Source organism: Pempheris klunzingeri, chromosome 14, assembly GCF_042242105.1.
Source record: "Pempheris klunzingeri isolate RE-2024b chromosome 14, fPemKlu1.hap1, whole genome shotgun sequence".
Classification (NCBI taxonomy): domain Eukaryota; kingdom Metazoa; phylum Chordata; class Actinopteri; order Acropomatiformes; family Pempheridae; genus Pempheris; species Pempheris klunzingeri.
In genome coordinates this window covers 15,704,920-15,722,600 of record NC_092025.1, presented here as the reverse complement: position 1 = coordinate 15,722,600, position 17,681 = coordinate 15,704,920, and the positions used below count along the sequence as shown (strand labels likewise).

At 41.6% G+C, this 17,681-nt stretch overlaps 3 protein-coding genes across 4 annotated transcripts; all 3 read right to left on the bottom strand.

Moving 5' to 3' along the window:
* Positions 1-1,669: 1,669 nt before the first annotated feature.
* fam89b (family with sequence similarity 89 member B) lies at positions 1,670-3,755 on the bottom strand. 2 transcript variants are annotated; one of them, XM_070843782.1, is made up of 3 exons: positions 3,679-3,750; positions 3,233-3,537; positions 1,670-2,892 (listed from the first exon to the last, which is right to left on the bottom strand). In XM_070843782.1, the coding sequence occupies exons 2-3, from the start codon at positions 3,488-3,490 to the stop codon at positions 2,617-2,619; spliced, it is 534 nt and encodes a 177-aa protein (XP_070699883.1). In that variant the 5' UTR covers positions 3,491-3,537; positions 3,679-3,750; the 3' UTR covers positions 1,670-2,616. The 2 variants fall into 2 exon arrangements, with proteins under 2 accessions (XP_070699883.1, XP_070699882.1); XM_070843781.1 differs by having other exon boundaries at positions 3,233-3,755.
* A 314-nt stretch (positions 3,756-4,069) lies between these two features.
* Positions 4,070-6,608, bottom strand: znrd2 (zinc ribbon domain containing 2). The gene is made up of 4 exons (XM_070843611.1): positions 6,555-6,608; positions 5,941-6,092; positions 5,740-5,824; positions 4,070-5,596 (listed from the first exon to the last, which is right to left on the bottom strand). The coding sequence occupies exons 1-4, from the start codon at positions 6,568-6,570 to the stop codon at positions 5,163-5,165; spliced, it is 687 nt and encodes a 228-aa protein (XP_070699712.1). The 5' UTR covers positions 6,571-6,608; the 3' UTR covers positions 4,070-5,162.
* A 1,941-nt stretch (positions 6,609-8,549) lies between these two features.
* On the bottom strand, positions 8,550-12,253 carry arr3a (arrestin 3a, retinal (X-arrestin)). The gene is made up of 15 exons (XM_070844077.1): positions 12,249-12,253; positions 11,817-11,847; positions 11,606-11,666; positions 11,462-11,506; positions 11,169-11,359; positions 10,808-10,867; positions 10,606-10,682; positions 10,336-10,471; positions 10,086-10,170; positions 9,920-9,992; positions 9,651-9,788; positions 9,399-9,482; positions 9,257-9,280; positions 9,103-9,152; positions 8,550-8,614 (listed from the first exon to the last, which is right to left on the bottom strand). Exons 1-15 carry the CDS (start codon positions 12,251-12,253, stop codon positions 8,550-8,552), a joined length of 1,125 nt encoding a protein of 374 aa, XP_070700178.1.
* Between the last annotated feature and the right edge of the window lie 5,428 nt (positions 12,254-17,681).

Below are 17,681 nucleotides of genomic sequence, written 5' to 3'. Positions count from 1 at the left end.
AGAAAAGGTGTGTTTCATCTAGTTTGCAAGAGGAATAGTTTCCATGGAGAGGGCCAACTGAGTCAGTGTGTGTGTGTGTGTGTGTGTGTGTGTGTGTGTGTGTGTGTGTTCAAGCTAGGTCAAGGCACAGGGATTTTCCTCAGTGAGAGCAGGAGTGTATTTTTAGTTGGGGGGGACAGGGATGGATGGATGGACAGAGGCAGCTGGGGCAGAGGAGTGCGGGGCAGCAGCCACTCTCTCATGACTCAAGAGCTGGTCTAAATATTTCCCCGTGGGTCCGATAATCAGAGGTGCATTATTACCTGCAGGTTGTGTAGCTTCACTTTTCCTCTACACGGTCTTATAAAAACAGACCTGACCATCATACAACTGCTTTACGCCATATCTAATGCTTTAAGGGGGCATGATCCAGCTAAACAGAGTAAAAGTTTCAACTATTCACCACGAAACTTGACTTGTTTCATTTTGTGGACATGTTAAAGTGAAAGGTTTTTATGGGGGTCATTTTGGATATCTTCGAAATACTGTCAAAATGCTGTCAGACAGCCAAAAAGACAATTTTCGCCGTGTTTTTAGGAAAACAATGTCACATGAATCAGGCTGTGAATGATATGTGAACAAACTCCTCTGTAAAAACCTTTAAAACGTAGAAAGGAAAGTATTTAAGTATTTAAGTGTTATGCATGCAATCGTATTAAAAAATTCAAAGGAAAGTGCCTTAAAAGTTCCAAATTTAGCTAAAATCTACAGATGCAAATAGACAAAGTGTAGTAAAATAAACACCTAAATTTGTTTTTAGGATGTTTTCTCTCCACTAGTCTTAAAGAAGACGTGTTATGGGGGCAAAATGGCCTAAAATGTCAAAAATTGAGCAGTATAAGACCAGTACAATGTTTCTGCCTGGAGCATCTGGTCTTAAATCCACAACAGACTGTCGCATTGTAACATAAAGTGTCATCAGTGCCTTTCCTTGTTTTGTTTCTTGTCTTTTCTTTGTTCAGCTTGGGGGTATTTCCTGATCTCACCATTCATTGTTTGGCAGCTCCCCTCCATCATAACACCTCATTGTCCCCTCCAGCTCTCCCTGCTGACATCCACTGCGCTGACCTCCGCTCAGATGTCGATTCATTTCAATAATCACTCACTGCAGTCGGCGGTAACTGCGTGGTGTCACACTAACAGCAGCAACAACACCAACAGGGGCAGAGACAGGAAGATGAGAAACTGAAGAGAAGTAAACAGGTGAGAGGAAAGCTGTTGTTCCAAACCTCAAAAATGCAAACGGATGCACACACACACACACACACCACACACACACACTGTTAAACTGTCTCTCTGACGTTCAGAGGGACAGAGGCAGATAGAGTCTAACAATAACCACAACATATGTTGATTATAAATAGAGAACAGCGTGAGACGTCACCCCCCTTCATTCCTGCTTGCTCTCCACAGCAAATGGTTTCACTCTGCTGCTTTCAACATGACCTCCGAGGAGGAGGAGGAGGAGGAGGAGGAGGAGGAGGAGGAGGAGGAGGCCTGCAGGAGTGAAGAAGCTCTCTCCTCACTGGAGGCAGTGTGTCCCCTGTTGGCCACATTTTGCAATTTCAGCCTCTGATAAAATACAGAAAAACTGTACATGTCTGTGGGAAACAGTGCAGTTTTATTTTAAGATTTAGATACAAAAAGTTATTTAATAGCTTTTCAGGCCTTTTCCCAGCCTTTTTCGTCTAGAAAATAATTTCAGGGGAATGTGTATAGTGTCCTACGCTCATAGAATTAAAGACAATAATGGCTGTGAATACTGTGCGATAGGAAAGATTATCCTCCTCAATTTACAAAACAGGGAGCCTGAAAAGTCAGAGATTGTCAGAAAACCTCAAACAGGCGCATCCAGAGTAGAAACAAACCTGATTACAACCACAGTCACTCAAAGGTGTCACAATAATTCTTACAAGCCAGCAACCAGCTCAGTTTCAGCGCCAAGCTATCAGCATGTAGCAGCATGCACATTATGCAATGAAGAGCAAAAAACAGACATCTGTGTTCACTTGTCTCCGTCTTGATCTTTTCTCTTTTAGTTGGTATAATTTCTGCTGCAAATTTAACGTTCAGGTCCTTCAGGTTTTGATGCTAATAAACAGCCATTGATATTTACCTTCATGTGATTGGCTCACAGCCAGAAAACTGTGCTGTGGTTTTTATGATGAGTAAACACGTCTGTACAGAGATGAGAGATTTAAATGTTTCTTAAACCGTCACTCATTTATCTGCCCGAAACGATTTTATCTTGTCAGATGCTCATTTTTGGACCCTGAACAAAAAGTAAGAAGTAAAGGCCACAGTTCTCATATTATAAACTTCTACAAAAGCACCTCCAACACAACAATAAAATATAAAATTAAGAAAGTGTCAAATAGATGCAACCAGTTTTTTTAACAGGCACTGATTTTGCAAAGTGTAAAATAAGAATGTGGATAAGACTATATACTGGAGACATATGGCGTAAACACTAGTGTGAATGGGGCCTAAAGGGACAATGAAAGGCCTCAAGGCCACCTCAACTCTGATGTAGTCAAGGTGCCTCCACAGCACGAGGAGGGTGAGTCTACATCCTCATCAGGGAATGTGGAAGGAGTCCTTGATCCACTGGTCCCTGGAGTTGCTGCTGGGTCCGGGCACAGACAGGGACGAGGAAGGAGGAAGAGGCTGTGAGAGAACTCCCGTCACCTCCTCATCCTCCACCTCTGCTTCGTCGTCCTCGTCCTCAGAGTATCCATTGTCGGCGCTGAAGGAGGCCTCAGAGAGGAGCGAGCAGCCCTTGCACTCCTGAATAGCCTCATGCAGAGACCACAGCTGGCACAGCAGGGACATGTCCAGCTGACGCAGACCGACCTGATGCACAAAAATACAAAGGATCAGCCGTGGCCTCCAAAGATTATACACTTCAGAAAAAGTTCACAATCTGAGCTGAAGGTGCAGGTCTATGGCAGCTGAGCAAACTCTTTCCACTGATGGGATGTGGTTTAAAGCCCAGTAAAAGAGCTGGTAAGTGGACCTTGAATCAATTACTTTACCAAACTTATTTGTCATCATTATAAGTGCTTGGATGCATATTTGTGAGAGCAGGAAAAAAGGCAATCCAGATATTTTCTTTGAACCTAACAATGACTTTTGTGCTGTTTAGACTAAGGCTACAGACAGACAAAGGCAGGATGCCCGCAGACCGCCTCACCATCTCTTTCCTCAGCAGAGCCAAGGCAGCGTCCAGTCCGCCCGCTTTGCTGTGGCCGCGCGGCGCGTCCCCGCCGCCCCGGTTGATGTCGGCCTGGATGCGTGCCCTCTTGCTGTGCACCTTCTCGATGTCCCGCCACGACCCGCCGCTGGAGTTCAGGATGCCGCTCAGGCCTTTGGGCAGCGGCGGCAGACCCTCCACCGAGAGGACAGCGCTGCCGGCCGGACGGTCCGCAGCGGCGCACCGACCCCCGCTCATCACCAGGCTGCAGCAGAGACGCAGCGCCACAGCTCCTGCATGGATCACTCTCAAATGCGTTTACAGTTAAATGGCTGTCTCACCGTCTCCCAAAAGGTGTTATTTCCCTGTCTCCCTGCAGCAAAGCAGAGCGGAGTCCCAAGTCCTGGAAACCGGCTTTTCAAAGGCAAAAGCGAGTCAGTGCATACCTGTTTTCTGGATGGAAGTGGGCTGCAGGAGAAGCAATGAACTCTGCGTTAATGTCAGGCTTCCTGGCTTTGTTTTGTGTCCTCTCCTTTGTGTGGGAGAGTTCGCAGACGGTTCTCTTCCCCCCCCCCCCCGGCTCCGCCCGGCGGTGACCGCGCCACGCCCCACCACAGGAGCCCGTCAACACTGCTGAGCCACGTGTAGACACACCACAGACACAAGACAAAGGCTGTCCAACACAACTCCATGATTAAGTAACTGATAAATTAACCACATTAAAGAAAAAATAATGTGCCAATAATTTAATTCCCAGCGGCAACTTGTGTTGAAACACAGATGCATACGCATGGCTGCAGATGTAACTGTAACCAACAGAACACATTTTAACAGAAATGCATTTTACATGTTTATTGGTACTTAAAATTGTACTTGTTTAAATACAGCGTTTTCCAATTAACAAACTTTATGGCATTGCTTTTTGCATTTGGCGTCCTCTTGTGGAAAGAATCAAACTGCAGCGCTCCTGAACGGGCAAAGCTTTGCTCAGGTGCATAATAAGAAATCTACCTGCCTTTAAAACAACACTGAAGCTGGCTTTTATATGAAGTGCTGATGTACAGTGCACCGTTTTGACTTCTGGATGTTGCCCTGTCCCACCTGAGCATCACTGAATCACATGACCATCGTTATCATCACTTATCAAATGTATTTACAATAAAAACCTCAGAACTGCCAGCACACACTGACGATCTTTGAATCACCAGAAGGTAACGCACAGCCACAACAGAAAACTATCAGAGTCAGAGAGTAAACACAGACAGAAAAACAGAAAAATGCACCACCGGGTCAGTGATCAGACAAGTGGTGAGTTCAATTATAGTCATATATCATAATAATAATAATAATAATAATAATAATAATAATAGGAGTTACAGTCTAGTTGTAAGTACAGACTCTCTTGCCTGTGCAGACACGCAGTTACACAGAGCTTTTTGCAAACCAACACCATGTTTTGGATTCTATGAAGCAACCTGTCAGAAAACAGATGTTATTAACCAGATGCTAATTTGGTGGCCATTTTGTACTAATTAAAGCCTGTCTTTTACTGAATGCAGGTATATGTTTTTTAGTGGCTACATGGTATAAATTAATACCATTGATGGATGTACATTGAACATGTTCTTCTTGTATGATGACTTACAAACTGACAAACAGTCAAATGTTCAAAGATTTGTATGTAAACATATTATGAAACCATATAACATGATATTCCTGCCAGCCACATGGGTACGTTAACTGAAGAGCAACTTTTGACATTTTAATCCTATTTCAAGTGCATTTCCTGACTAATTTTGAATTCAGCTTTACGCAAAGTCTCAGTTAGAGAGAGATGCTGCAAAGCAGCACACCAGAGTCAGTATTCCAGGACAGAGGCAAGTAGAAACAGCGTCCCATTAATCCATGATTTCCGCCTTTTCCATGATGGTTACTGGCTGAGCTCCCTGAGGCTGCGCAGTGAGCTGGCACAGCTGGTGATGAGGCCGCAGAGCTGGATACTTGCCTCCAGGGAGGCTGAACTCTGTAGCTGGGTAGTGGCCCAGCGAAGTTTGGTAAGAACAGCTTCCTCGGCGTCTTGCAGCACAGGTTGTAGGGCAGCGCTCTGTGGACTAACTGGAGGGCGAGGAGGTGGCAGGGCTGTGGTGGCGGCAGGAGTTGAAGGAGAAGGGACAGCGGGTGGAGGCAGGACAGCTCTTCCCCCCGCAGCTGCCCCCTCGCAGTGCTCCGGTCTGGGCTGAGGAACTGCACTTGCCTGAGCGGTGCTGGGGCCTCCATTGAGTTCAGGGGCCTGAGACGTTGCAGGGGACTGGGAGGCGAGCTGTCTCTCTCTCACTTGGGACAACGCTGCCTGTGCATTCAGAGCTGAGAGGAGTGGAGAAAAGGAAGACAGCGAAACGTGGGAAAAATCGGCGATACAATTTACAAAAAACCCAAAGCAAGCAGATCAATGATGCAGGAAAGGAGACAGAAAAGTACAGGAAGAGGAAATGATCACATGTGTGTACCAGGGTTGTCTTTGTCAACGTCAGAGTCCAGCTCCTGACATGAGACACAGTAGTTTTTCTGCTGTCTGTCCTTCAGAAGAATTGTCTGGAAACACAAAACAGACTTCTCTCAACACAAACTCTGCACCACTCCACTGTTTATACATCATTACAGCACTCCCACCTACACAAACACGACGTTAAAAAATCCCCATTACTCACCCCGCACACATCACAGCACTCCCCCAGCATCTTGTATCCTTTGAGCAGGTAGTCTCCCATCAGCTTGCTGATCTTGTCTTGTCGCTCCCTGCGAGCCTGGATCACCTTCATCTCTGCCTCTGTTGGGGGCTCCCACTCAAAGTCCTCGTCATCTGGGGTCAGTAAGAGAGAGCTGATTGAAGTGAACTTTACAGCATTATTATTCTCACAAAACTCAGTGCTTTAGCTGTGATGCTAAGTTACTTATAAACAGTCCTGGGCTCTGCTGTAACGCGTGTGTATAACGTAATGTTGCCTATATATATACAAGCCGATTTTATCAATTAGATCTTACGTGACTTTTGAGCTGAATAGAAAATGCGTACAACACTTAAGTGTTCGCTGTGTTGCTTTTAACGTGATTAGCATTAGCGCAGTGCTCTGCAAGGAAGTGATAAGCTAGCTAGCAGATAAACCGGGCTAACGTCAGCTAACGGTTATCTGCGACAAATCTTTGGTAAAAATAAAATTATCAAACGAGAATCATCGCCAACAGCTAGCTCTTTATCGACAGTACATGTGAATTGTGAGAAATGTCAAAGTTTTCTTGTTTATAAGCTCATAAGTTCACAAACCTCCATTCAGAGACATGTTGCTTCACTGCTGCACGTTGTGCGTGATGACGTCAGATGCGTCAAGCGGCGTTGTCTTCTTCTTCGAGGGTTTAGTGAAGTTTTCAGCCCTAAAGCTGCACAACTGCCCCCTACTGGATACAGTCACGCCATCGCTCACAAATGCCATGGGATATTCTTATTATGTGTTTATAGTAAACTGCAGACAGGCTACTGCACGAACATTTCCTCTGTGGATATTTTCTCCACTCATTTTTCCATCCAGAAATCTGGTAGTATTATTTTATTTCAATAATCTGATCCTCTGTGGTTGTTATTATAATGGAAGTCATAAAAATGAGTAGATATATTACTAATAAATAACCAATATATTCTGAAACAATGATTATAAAGTATCAAAAATCAAATAACAAATATAAAGCTATGGCTCACACTTTTACAAATCAGCTGAAAACAACTGAGTCTGGGTTGATTAATGGAACATCATTTGTGACCACAGGTGTCTCATTCAGGGTATTCTTGATTATGAGGAACTGTTTCAGTTTTTCTTTAATAAATACTCTCTGTGGACTTAAAAAAGCACCTAATATGACAGAACATCTAATAGTCACTGAAGCACTTGAACATTTTGGTTATGGGAGTAGTTTTACATTTTAGTACTCCATATTTCAACTTAAAGTCAGAATTTAAGATTGTATCATGAGTCATCATTTGTTTATTTTGGAAGTAGAAATTATAGTTATTTTATTGTCATCTAATCCAACTCTTAAGTGAATGATGGTGTTAGAGAAAGAATTAATGATTAGCCAACACATGGACAAACTCATAGAACTTCTGAAAGATAAACCTCATATTTCTTCTGCTATATAAACAGGGAACCTTATTTTTAAGGCCTTAAGATTAGTACTAGTATGTATTATGGACTTTGGACACTATGAAGATATGGAGGGTCACACTTTGAGAAGTTAGGTTTGAGTGTTTCAGCACCACAGTGAAAGATGCGGAGAAAGTAGTTGAGTGGGCTTTCAGACAGGCAAACTGTTAACAGGAAAATACAAAAAGATAATAATGGAGGTATAAGAGTACGTGTGTGTGTGTGTGTGTGTGAGAGTTAATTACTGTGTGTGTAATTTATGCATATGTTCCTCAAATTGTCTCACTGTCACTTCTTGGGTTCCTTGGCTGATTGAAGTGAACTTTACTACATTATTATTCTCACAAAACTCAGTGCTTTATGGATATTTGTGTGTGTGTGTGTGTATTACTGTAGCGTGTGAGTTAATTACTGTGTGTGTAATTTATGCATATGTTCCTCAAATTGTCTCACTGTCACCTCTTGGGTTCCTATTTTCAGTCACTTTAGTGTAACATATAATAAGAACTTGCAGCATAGTTTTAAACTGCAGTATTGTGAGGGTAGTCACGTCGACACTGACATCATACTACAAGTTGTTCTTTAAAAATAATGTGCTGGTCCATTAATGAAAAATAAAACAGCCACCAATAAGTTCAGCTTTGTGTTGTCAGCTGCCATCTGAACTAAAAAACCATTACTATGAATCAGCAGAGACAGAAACAATAACAAAAAAGCACCTCAATAATTCTGTTTTTACAATAATTTTATTGTATTTTGGATGACTTGACTTGACGTCAAAAACACAATACATTTTACAGAAAGAAAAAAAGTGTTGTTCAAAATAAGCACAGTGGTTTTTTATGGGCTTCCGATTTCCTACCTCCTCCCTGCTTATACTCTGAAGGGAGGTGAAAAGGTGTTATTTTGTAGGTGTCGATCTATAAATGTTGTACTCTATCCTGCAATCCAAATATTAACCCTCTACAGCTACATGACATTAATTAAACACCAAGAATAACAACAACAACATCCGTGAGGGGACTGATGTTACATCTGTGCTTATGTCCTCGTCCGGTCGGAAAGGTCATTCTCTTCAGCTTTAATCATACCGGTCGCATCCTTCTTCTATTTTTTGTTTTGTGTCAGTTCCCTTCGTTGTCTCTCTGTCTCTTTGTGGGTGTCTTCTCAACCTCCAGGGTAACATCTTCTCTAGGAAAGAAATAAACACAAAGAGAATATGTGTGTTATGAGAAAATTAACACAATCATCACTGCATACTGAGAAAATTGACTCTTAAAATCATAAATGCGCTTTTTAGTTTTTACTGCCCTGGAAATTTTGACTAATCTTTTAAGCAATGAAAAAGACTGTGTGTTGCTTAGGCTGCAGTAATGTATAAACATGTATGAAAACAAAAAAGAAAAAGCCTGAACCTAACAACAAATGTCACTTCATAAGTTGCATATTAAATCTCAACAGTATGATTTATAGGCGATGATACCAAAAATAAAAGTGATGTGGTACTTACGCTGACGTGCACTCTACTCTGCTCAATATGGAAGGCAGGTCGATGTGAAAGGAGGAAAATAAGTCATTAGAAAAGCCAGCATACACACACATTGAGGCACATTGCTATCAGGGAGACTGCGTGCAGACAAATCAAATCTTTGTTTGTGTAGGTTATTAAAAAAATACCTTCAGGTTTGGGGTGCATGAGCATCAGTGGCAGCTCCACTGTGACGTCACTGCAGAGAAAACACAGCAGCCAATCAGAACAGTCCATGTGGTCGCTGGTCACTGCTAATTGGCTGTATGGGCTGTGATATGATCATGAATGAACACCACTCACCTGGCGGTGAGGCCGCCCAGCAGGCTACGTCAAAACAAAAGGGACACCACAAGTTTATTTTAGTTCATTTAATTCCTTTTTTCTCCCCAAAACATTGAGTTAAGTTTCATTTTGCCAAACATGCTTAAACAACAACACTCACCCTCCTCCGGCCACCATGAGGTTAATTTTAATCTTGTAGGAAACCAGGATTCCCAGCACGTCTTTTTCTACACCCTGTCGCAGCCTGTAGAGAAGAGGAGGATTTGAGTGATTAGAAGGTTTGATTAAGTGAAGTGTCTTTAAAAAGAAAATATTATAATGAGACATTGTGGACGTGGAGTGAAAGCAAGAAAAGCTGCTGTAAATGTAAAACTACAAACCATCAACTGAAAGAATTGCATGTAAAACTTACACAGTGGTGGAAGCCAAGTTAGTGTCTTCGTCCTTCAGCCGTCCGTCCAGCGCCAGCCCCCTTTTCTCCTTGTTTTCAGCCAGCAATGGCACGATGGTCAGAGTGTTCTCATAGGTGCCACTGGGCTCCACTGTCTCCCTGTAGAGGATAAAACACAAACAAACCCAAGCATGAACAGACCACGCAGCGTGATTTGGGTTTTGACTCTGTGATATTTAATGCTCAATAATTTGCTGTGGTTCTGTATTGTCAGTTTTCTGTCCACGTACCCAAACTCTTGGCTAAGAACAGCCTTGGTGTATTTGTCTGCTGAGTAGAGGACAATGTCTGTGGTTTGGTCCACTGTGAGAGGATGGAGCAACAAAGAGAGAGCTCTTAATAACAGTCATATTAAATCTGTACAATCTAATCTATGTTATCATCAGAGGTACCCACCGATGATTTTGAATTTCTTCACTGTTTTGTTGCTCTCGTTGTTGATTTTGATTTTGATTGGAATTGATTCGCCGTGGAAGAAGAGCTGTGGTCCAAAAGCAGAAAACAACCAGTTAGTGGAGAACAATGGTGGAGCAGTTGTGAAAACAGTCATGGCCTGTGTGCAGACTCACTCTGGAAGCACTACACAAACATTCGGGATAGTAGAGAAATGTGAAAAATGCTTTATAAACAAATTTTGCTGCTGTACATCTTTCTCCAGTGAAGCTTCTACATGAACGGGCTTGTCGGACATCATGAAGTTCTTGCAGATATCAGCCTTTGGCCCGGCGCCCACCTGAGTGGGGGCGTACTGGACTTTACGAATGATAAGGCGGGCAGTGTCCCTGTTGGACAGAACGGGACAGAGGATGGAGGAAGAGATGGATGCAAAAGAAGAAAGTTAGTCAAGCGCAGTAGTAAGACAAGCAGCGGAGAGATGAGGGTTGAATGAATACGATGAGAATAAAAGTATATTCACTTCTTTTCGATGTTCTCATCGGCACTGCAGGGTTCCTTGGCAAGGTAGGTTTTGACCTCAAAGTCGACACCACAAGCCTGCAAAGCCAAAATAAAACGTTAGCAGCTATAAAACTGAGCTCAGGCACTTATACATCGAGGCTCTGGAAGTGAGAAGGTATTTTATTGTGTAGGTGTTAGCACAGTGTTAGCACGAGGTTTACCTTCCCCTTGTCATCTGGCCCGGGCTGCAGAGAGACTGAGCATGGCAGGTTGGTGGGAATCTAGAGAGGCAAAGAAGAACAGTTAATCTAACAGAAGAGTTATTTTTTTTATATATTTAGTCACAAATTAAAGTTAATGCTCAAAGATAACATTCAGTCGGTTATTGGAGTTCAGGGTTGTTAATTAAATTTTACTGGCCACATTTTAGGTCCTGAAATTCTTATGAAGTTTTCTTTTTAGCTGTAATTGTCTATTTAACAGTCTATATTAAAACAACCTAATCTTCTTTATGGATTTTGGTCTATGAACCATTTCATGTCACATTCAATCTCAACTTGAACCCAGGACGTGTTGTCGTACTTCAAAAGTGAACGGGTATGAATTGTCCCCGGCCTTCTTCAGCAGGGTGTCATGCATCTCGCTCAGAGCGGGCTTGTGGCTCTCAGGGTAGATCTGGACACGCTGGACCCAGATGTCCTTCCTGAAGCACAGGCCCATCACGTCCAGGTCTTCGCTGCCATAGCGGAAGGCACAGGCCAGCTGCACAAACACTGCCAACACACGATAGTAGATTCATTGATTCGTCGTGACCTCGGACAAGCGACTCGACTTGGGAAGGCGATTTTTATGATTGATTTTATGATTTATGTTACCTTTTCTGTCTCCAAACTCTGCTGTGTCCAGCTTCACAATACCATCTGTAAAGGTAACAGTGCAAAACACATTATTATCATCATCGCTACACAACTGCACACACACACACACACACTAACATACACACTGAAGAAGGAACGTACCAACTTTGTCCACAGAGGCCACGTGGTCCACATAGTCTCTCTTCCCCAGGTAGAGGGTCAGCTGTTAGACAGAAGGAAAAGGAAACAGCTGAGTGTTTCAGACATGGATGACAATGAGGCATTTTCCTCATTTTTCACTGATGGGAAAATATTTCAGAATCACTGCACGAATCAAAAGCGACTCAAGACGAGTCAACAAATGTAGACGTACCCCTCCACCTTTACTGGTCTTCTTGAAAACCCTTTGAAAAAAGAAAGAGAAACACGACTTTGAGTTTTTCTGTCTAATACATCAACCCCTTTAATTCCCCCATCTTTGCCTCATCCATTACTTCCTCTGTCATTGGTTTATCATTCCTCTACAACATGAATGACTTCTCCTGACAAACAGAAATGATGACAATAAGTTTGATATATAAAAAGTTGCAGCAATATAAATTTGGAATAGTTCAGCAAACACAGTAAGTGGATTGTGGATGTAAATACTGAGTTACAGTGTGGATTAATCAGATAAAATAATGACTAGTTTTAACAATAGTTTTAGACCCTGAAGGCAATTTAGCCTTTGGAAGCAGCAGAAGGGCCCGTAATCCCTTATTCCCTTTTATCCAGTTAGGAACAGCTAAGTGTGGAGCAGCTTTACCTCATCGTGCCCGGATTGAGAGGCTGGTCCAGGTGAGGCTTCCCAAATAGCTCATTAGCTGTCTGAGGTCACATTTGAACCAGCCCATCAACCAACTAAGCCTTTACAAACCTTAAATAAATACTTTAAAACCACTCGTCACCTGTAGGAATTGGCTGACCCTGACCAAAGTCTGCAACTCCAAAGTAGTACCGCATCAGGAGCTTTTTGTGGCAACTTTTTTTAGCTCTTTTTCAGTTCTATTTTAGCAAGGTGGGAGACCTGTCTTTATATATACAGTCTGAGGTAGGAAAGGAGTTCCTGAGCATGACTTTGAAGGACAAGAAAAAAAAAAAAAAATTTAAAAAAGGACTTACTTTGCCATTTCTGGATCTTGAGGAGAGTCCTGTTTGATGAAAAGAAAAACAGAAGTGACTTATGGTTATTAGGGGGTTACAGCATCAGTCAGATGTTGTGATTAACACATCGATCGTGACAACTCTCTGCTCGCTGGCAGCCGGAGTGATGTTTTGTTTTTTAAGGTTCTGCAGGTTAATCCTTTGCAATAAGATTACACCATCAGTGTTATGGCTGCTGAGCTGTTATCCTTTATTTTGTGTCTTCTAAATTGTCTCAATCCTGCCTCACTACGAACTCCTGTCCAGATTTACATGGCACATACGATTATGTCACAAGGTATTCCCCTCTAACTGAACAGCAGGGCTCAAGCTGTTGCCAGTGTGGACTTTTCAAGGACAGTTAAATGGATAAAACCCATTCAGTAATTTGCTGCTGTATTCCTGGACCTAAAGAGACTCTAAGTTCCAATAGACGCCCTCGATAGCTCAGTAAAAAGGACTATTTCCACCGGTTAAGAGGGCCATAGTATTTATTTAATTGTTTCAAAAAAACAGCATTTCTTAATTTCTCAATTTACTTTTAGGCATCACCTGCTGTCCGGATACAGTTCAGTCTTATTCATGTCTGAGTTCTACAAAATATTTGTGAAAAATGTGGTGCATTAATGAACCTGAGCTGAACAATGAACACAGAAAAAACCCTTTGAATTTATGTGAATTTAACTGGAAAAAGGTTTAGTGAATGTAAATTCAAGCCATTGTCTGTGATTTAAGATAACTCAAGTGATTCACAACACACTGTAGAATTTAGGCTCTTTATCCCAGTACTTTGGATCACATGAAACAGTTGCTCTCTTTCCATTAGGCTGACAAAGTCTTCCAGAATAAATACATAATACAGCTAAAATATATGTGTTTTCACTGTTTCCCCTGGATTTACCCATTTTTGATCTTTAAAACATTCCAGGATGCACAGAGTTTGCTGTGTTGGGTAAATACATCAAGATTGAGGAGATCTGCAACTTGTTTGGTCCAAAAGGAGCCAAACCAGCTGTGCAGATTCAGGAACAAGAAGAGGTCCAACACAGGCGCATCTCTTGACTCTGATTGACCTTAGCGATTCAACAGCCATGAAATATCCCACAAACACTCACCTGTGACTGTTTAGCACCTAATCTAAATATTAATTACTTAAATCATCACTCACTCGCTGAATATATTATAATATATTTCCTATTCACGTTTTATTTTACAGTTAACGAAGTGATGGATTAATGCTCATTATTAATGAATTATCATTGCTCATTTTGGCACAATTACTGCTGGTTGTTGGCAACAAATAATCTCAGAGACTTCATTCACAGCTCAGGGTTGCAAGTCTATACTGTCAAACTATAGGAATTGTAGGGGAGCAGCAAGTTTAACTGAAAACATCAGTTATTTAGGCTACTTTAATCGACAAGAGCTATATTTTCATTCCTCATGGCCGGCCTGGTACACTGCCACTGAGATCAAGTGAAAGTACACATCAGACATCTTTGTCATATGCATTCATCTGTTGCTTTGTAACTCCTATTTGAAGATATTGGGTTAAAATTAGGCCGTAAAATGGACTGTAAAACCCTGCACCATGTAGTAAACTCAGCATGACTACTATAACTCTCACTTCACTCCAGGGTTTAACATCACTGACTGATTTTCAGCTTAAAAATGTTGAAGTTTGTTTCAAACATACTTGATCTTTCAAGTAGGGGCCCATGTAGCCCATCATTAGTATCCCCACTATATTCATCCATCCATCTTTCCATCCCTGAAGATGAAGAAGTCTTACCTCTTCTCAGCAGTCTGGGAGCTTGGTAGCGTGTGTCACGGTGAGTGGAGAGTACGATCTGTACAAACAGTTGCTCGCCCTTTTTATACCCGAAGCCTCTCTCTGTGCATCGTTCAAGCTTAAACGATTCATTGTTGCTGTCATTGCCTGCTTCATAATCCAGTTAAGCAATCAGAGGATGGCTTTTTTGGACTACAAAGGGTCTAATAATACCAGCCAGCTAAATCACAGGGACAGACATACAAACACACAGTTGCCACGTGGCTGTGATAGTAGTAGGCTGAAAATTCCTTCTGCGCCTCCACAACCCATCCTATCATCTCTCCTTTCATGCAGAAGGGAGAAAAAAAAAAAAAAAAAAAAAAAATCAGGGTTATGAAATTTAAGACCTTTTTAAATCTGGGTGAAATTTCTGAGAGTGGTCGTCGTGACTTTTCTTTGTCAAAAAGTCCTGGATGTGTCATGACATAAGATTTGCTGGGAGATATGTTGATAGACTTGTGATTAATAATAGCCTTTAGAGCTGCTATTGTTAGCCTGATCTATCTATGAGCTCCACCTGTTTTAAACAAGGGATCAAGAGAGAAAACCAGCATGTAAAGAATATTTTGCTTATTTTCATATTTTTTTTCAATGTTCCTTTTAGCCACAGTTTGCAGTATATATTTTTAGAGGAAACAATAAACCTGGTAAAAATTTAAAATATGTATTTTGACAATAGAATAACTGAAACAGTAAATCTAACAGGTGGGTGATATATTTAGATCAACGTGGAGCAGTGTGGACTTTCAGTATTACAGTGTGCCTGAGCTCAGGTGATTAAGAGCTCCAGGTCCCGATATGGTGCGGATGATGGGAGCATCAACAGCAGCGTCAGAGTAAGCTGTCTTATTCAACGGTGTCTCACTGAAGTGCCAAACTTTAGGCAGAATTGCCATAACAATTCCCTTTTGACCTTTGAAAGTCCACAAATCCTTCCACACGCCCATTATAACAAGCTTATGTTGGAAAGTCAAAGGTGAGGAGTTCATTTTAAATCCCAGCCGAGATAGATCAGATCAAAGATATCAAATCTGGTTTCCAGCTGAGACATTGGTGCAGTCATATAGATGTTTTTTGTTTTTTTGTTTTTTTAACACCAGCAGTGTTTCCTTTCTTTACTTTGTCCTTTTAATATTCCACAAGACTAAATGACAGGTGAACACATTATAAGTTGTAGGCTTGTAGGCTTAATTGACCAATAGGGACCACTAGATGATTTTGCAAAAGAATTTTTAAAAAATGTTGTGGATATTATTCAAATACAGATAATGCCCCAAAGGGTATTAGCTGGAATCCAGCCAAGGTCAGCAGATGGACGCCCCACAAGGCAAGGGTGACTGTGTTGTAGTGACCATGGCTTAGCTGAGGTATTTGTTAGCCAAAGTCAGAATACAGCTTCAAATGGAAGAGGTTGTTTAATGAAGACAAATGCAGACAAACATTCCCATGGTTTGTCCCTGGCATGGAAACATTGTGCGTAATCACACCTGTCTGTAATCTGGGCAAGTTAAAATAAAACATGCATAGAAGGCTCAGGTTTTATCAGAACAAGTCACATTGCCTCAATAGTAATCAGTCTTTCGTCTGCTGTGCAATTTGTTTCCAGGAAAAGTGTGGCTTCTCTGACTCTCAGCCTTTTGATCACCAACCTAATCACAACGTGACTCCCTCTGAGGAGGATCACACCCAGTCACACTCATTTACACTCAGAGGGAGAGAGAAAACACAACACTGATATGGATCATTATGTGAACATTTTAGTGTGGTATGTAAATCTTATTGTAAATATTTGACAAATTACAGAAAGTGACATTAAAATAGTGGCAGCATGCGTATAAAACCCACTGAACTGGCTGAATTAGTTTGATTTGATTGAAATTTGATATTAGGAGGTAAAGGTGACAAAGAGGTGGGGTGAAAAGTGAAAATATCAGAAAGAGAGAAAAACATTGAACTGTTATTGGTCTAAATACCTAATTGCAGGCTGAAACAGTGAGACTCTCTGCCCACTTAAAGTAATCCACCTCAATTGTAAACTCTTACTGAAACAGCCCACATATAAATATAGTTGTGAGTGCAGAGTATTAATATGAATTATATTCTTTTGTCTCATTCTTTGTCTAATCTCTGTACCATTGTCTCCTTAAACCACATGCTGATGAAACCTTCCAGCGGCCCGCTAACCAATTTATTTTACAAGAACAGCTTCTTTCTACCATTTAAATCCAATGTAATGTTTGCCTTGTACAAAGTGTATTACATTTCTTCCAAAATGCGACAAAAACTCATCCTTTTCATATGTTAATTTTAACCTAAAAAAGCATTCTCAATACAAAATGATCATTAACATAATTTAATGTAAAGATGACACTCATGCACCTGGTCTAAGTGCCCATGTTGGCACTGATCCCATGATGTGAGTAGATAACACACATGTACCTGGTCTAAATGCTCATGTTGGCACTGTTCCCATGTACTGAGAAGTTTTATTTGGGACCAGCTGATGGAACATACTGTGGGCGGCTGAGCCTTTATTAGACCAAACACCAGACACACTGATCATTATGTTGAATGTCTCACGAGTATCAACCAAAGGGCAGAACCTACATAATCAATTATCTATGAGCCGGGACAGAATGAGGGGAGATGAAACGATGCACACGAATAAGAAGGAGAGCTGCATGAGATGAAACATAAAACCAGCTGGGATGAGACACTTTCCTAACATGTCAGTGCTAACATGCTGATGGTCAATATAATATCTTAGTTTACCGTGCTTGGGTGCGTTGTAGCATGCCAACGTCTGCTAATCAGCACCAGACACAAAGAACAGCTGTGGCTGGTGGGAATGCCAGAAATTTAGCAGGTATTTGGCTATAAATCAAATGGTGGCGCCAGAGGAAAAGCCAGGGTAAGATAAAAGACAGCAGGATTCATCCTCTGGTGACCATGTATGTCTGTACAAATTTTCATGTGAATCCATCCAATAGTCAGTCAATAGATGTATTTCAGTGTGGACCAAAATGTATTTGTGACTAAGTGGGTGAGCGCTCATTTCTCCTCACCACTTGTCGCTGGACATGTTCATGGTACATTCTACTTCCTGTTTTCCCTATGTATGTTTTTCTTTAATTTAACCAGGCCGGTGTAACATTAAGGCACATACTATCCCGGGTTTGTTTGTGTTATTAGGTTACAGTTGACATCTAGTGCATGTAGAAT

What these genes read in the sequence shown, in the direction of transcription:
- znrd2 (XM_070843611.1), bottom strand. An exon ending in AGTGCTGTGATGTGTGCGGG is followed by an intron (nt 5,825 to 5,940) that starts GTGAGTAATGGG and finishes TTGTGTTTCCAG; the next exon opens with ACAATTCTTCTGAAGGACAG. An exon ending in CGTTGACAAAGACAACCCTG is followed by an intron (nt 5,597 to 5,739) that starts GTACACACATGT and finishes CACTCCTCTCAG; the next exon opens with CTCTGAATGCACAGGCAGCG.
- fam89b (XM_070843781.1), bottom strand. Translation starts at nt 3,490, where the DNA reads ATGAGCGGGGGTCGGTGCGCCGCTGCGGACCGTCCGGCCGGCAGCGCT. An exon ending in CTCTGCTGAGGAAAGAGATG is followed by an intron (nt 2,893 to 3,232) that starts GTGAGGCGGTCT and finishes TTTGTGCATCAG; the next exon opens with GTCGGTCTGCGTCAGCTGGA.
- arr3a (XM_070844077.1), bottom strand. An exon ending in AGACCAGTAAAGGTGGAGGG is followed by an intron (nt 11,667 to 11,816) that starts GTACGTCTACAT and finishes TCTGTCTAACAG; the next exon opens with CTGACCCTCTACCTGGGGAA. An exon ending in CATGCACCCCAAACCTGAAG is followed by an intron (nt 8,615 to 9,102) that starts GTATTTTTTTAA and finishes TCTTTCCTAGAG; the next exon opens with AAGATGTTACCCTGGAGGTT.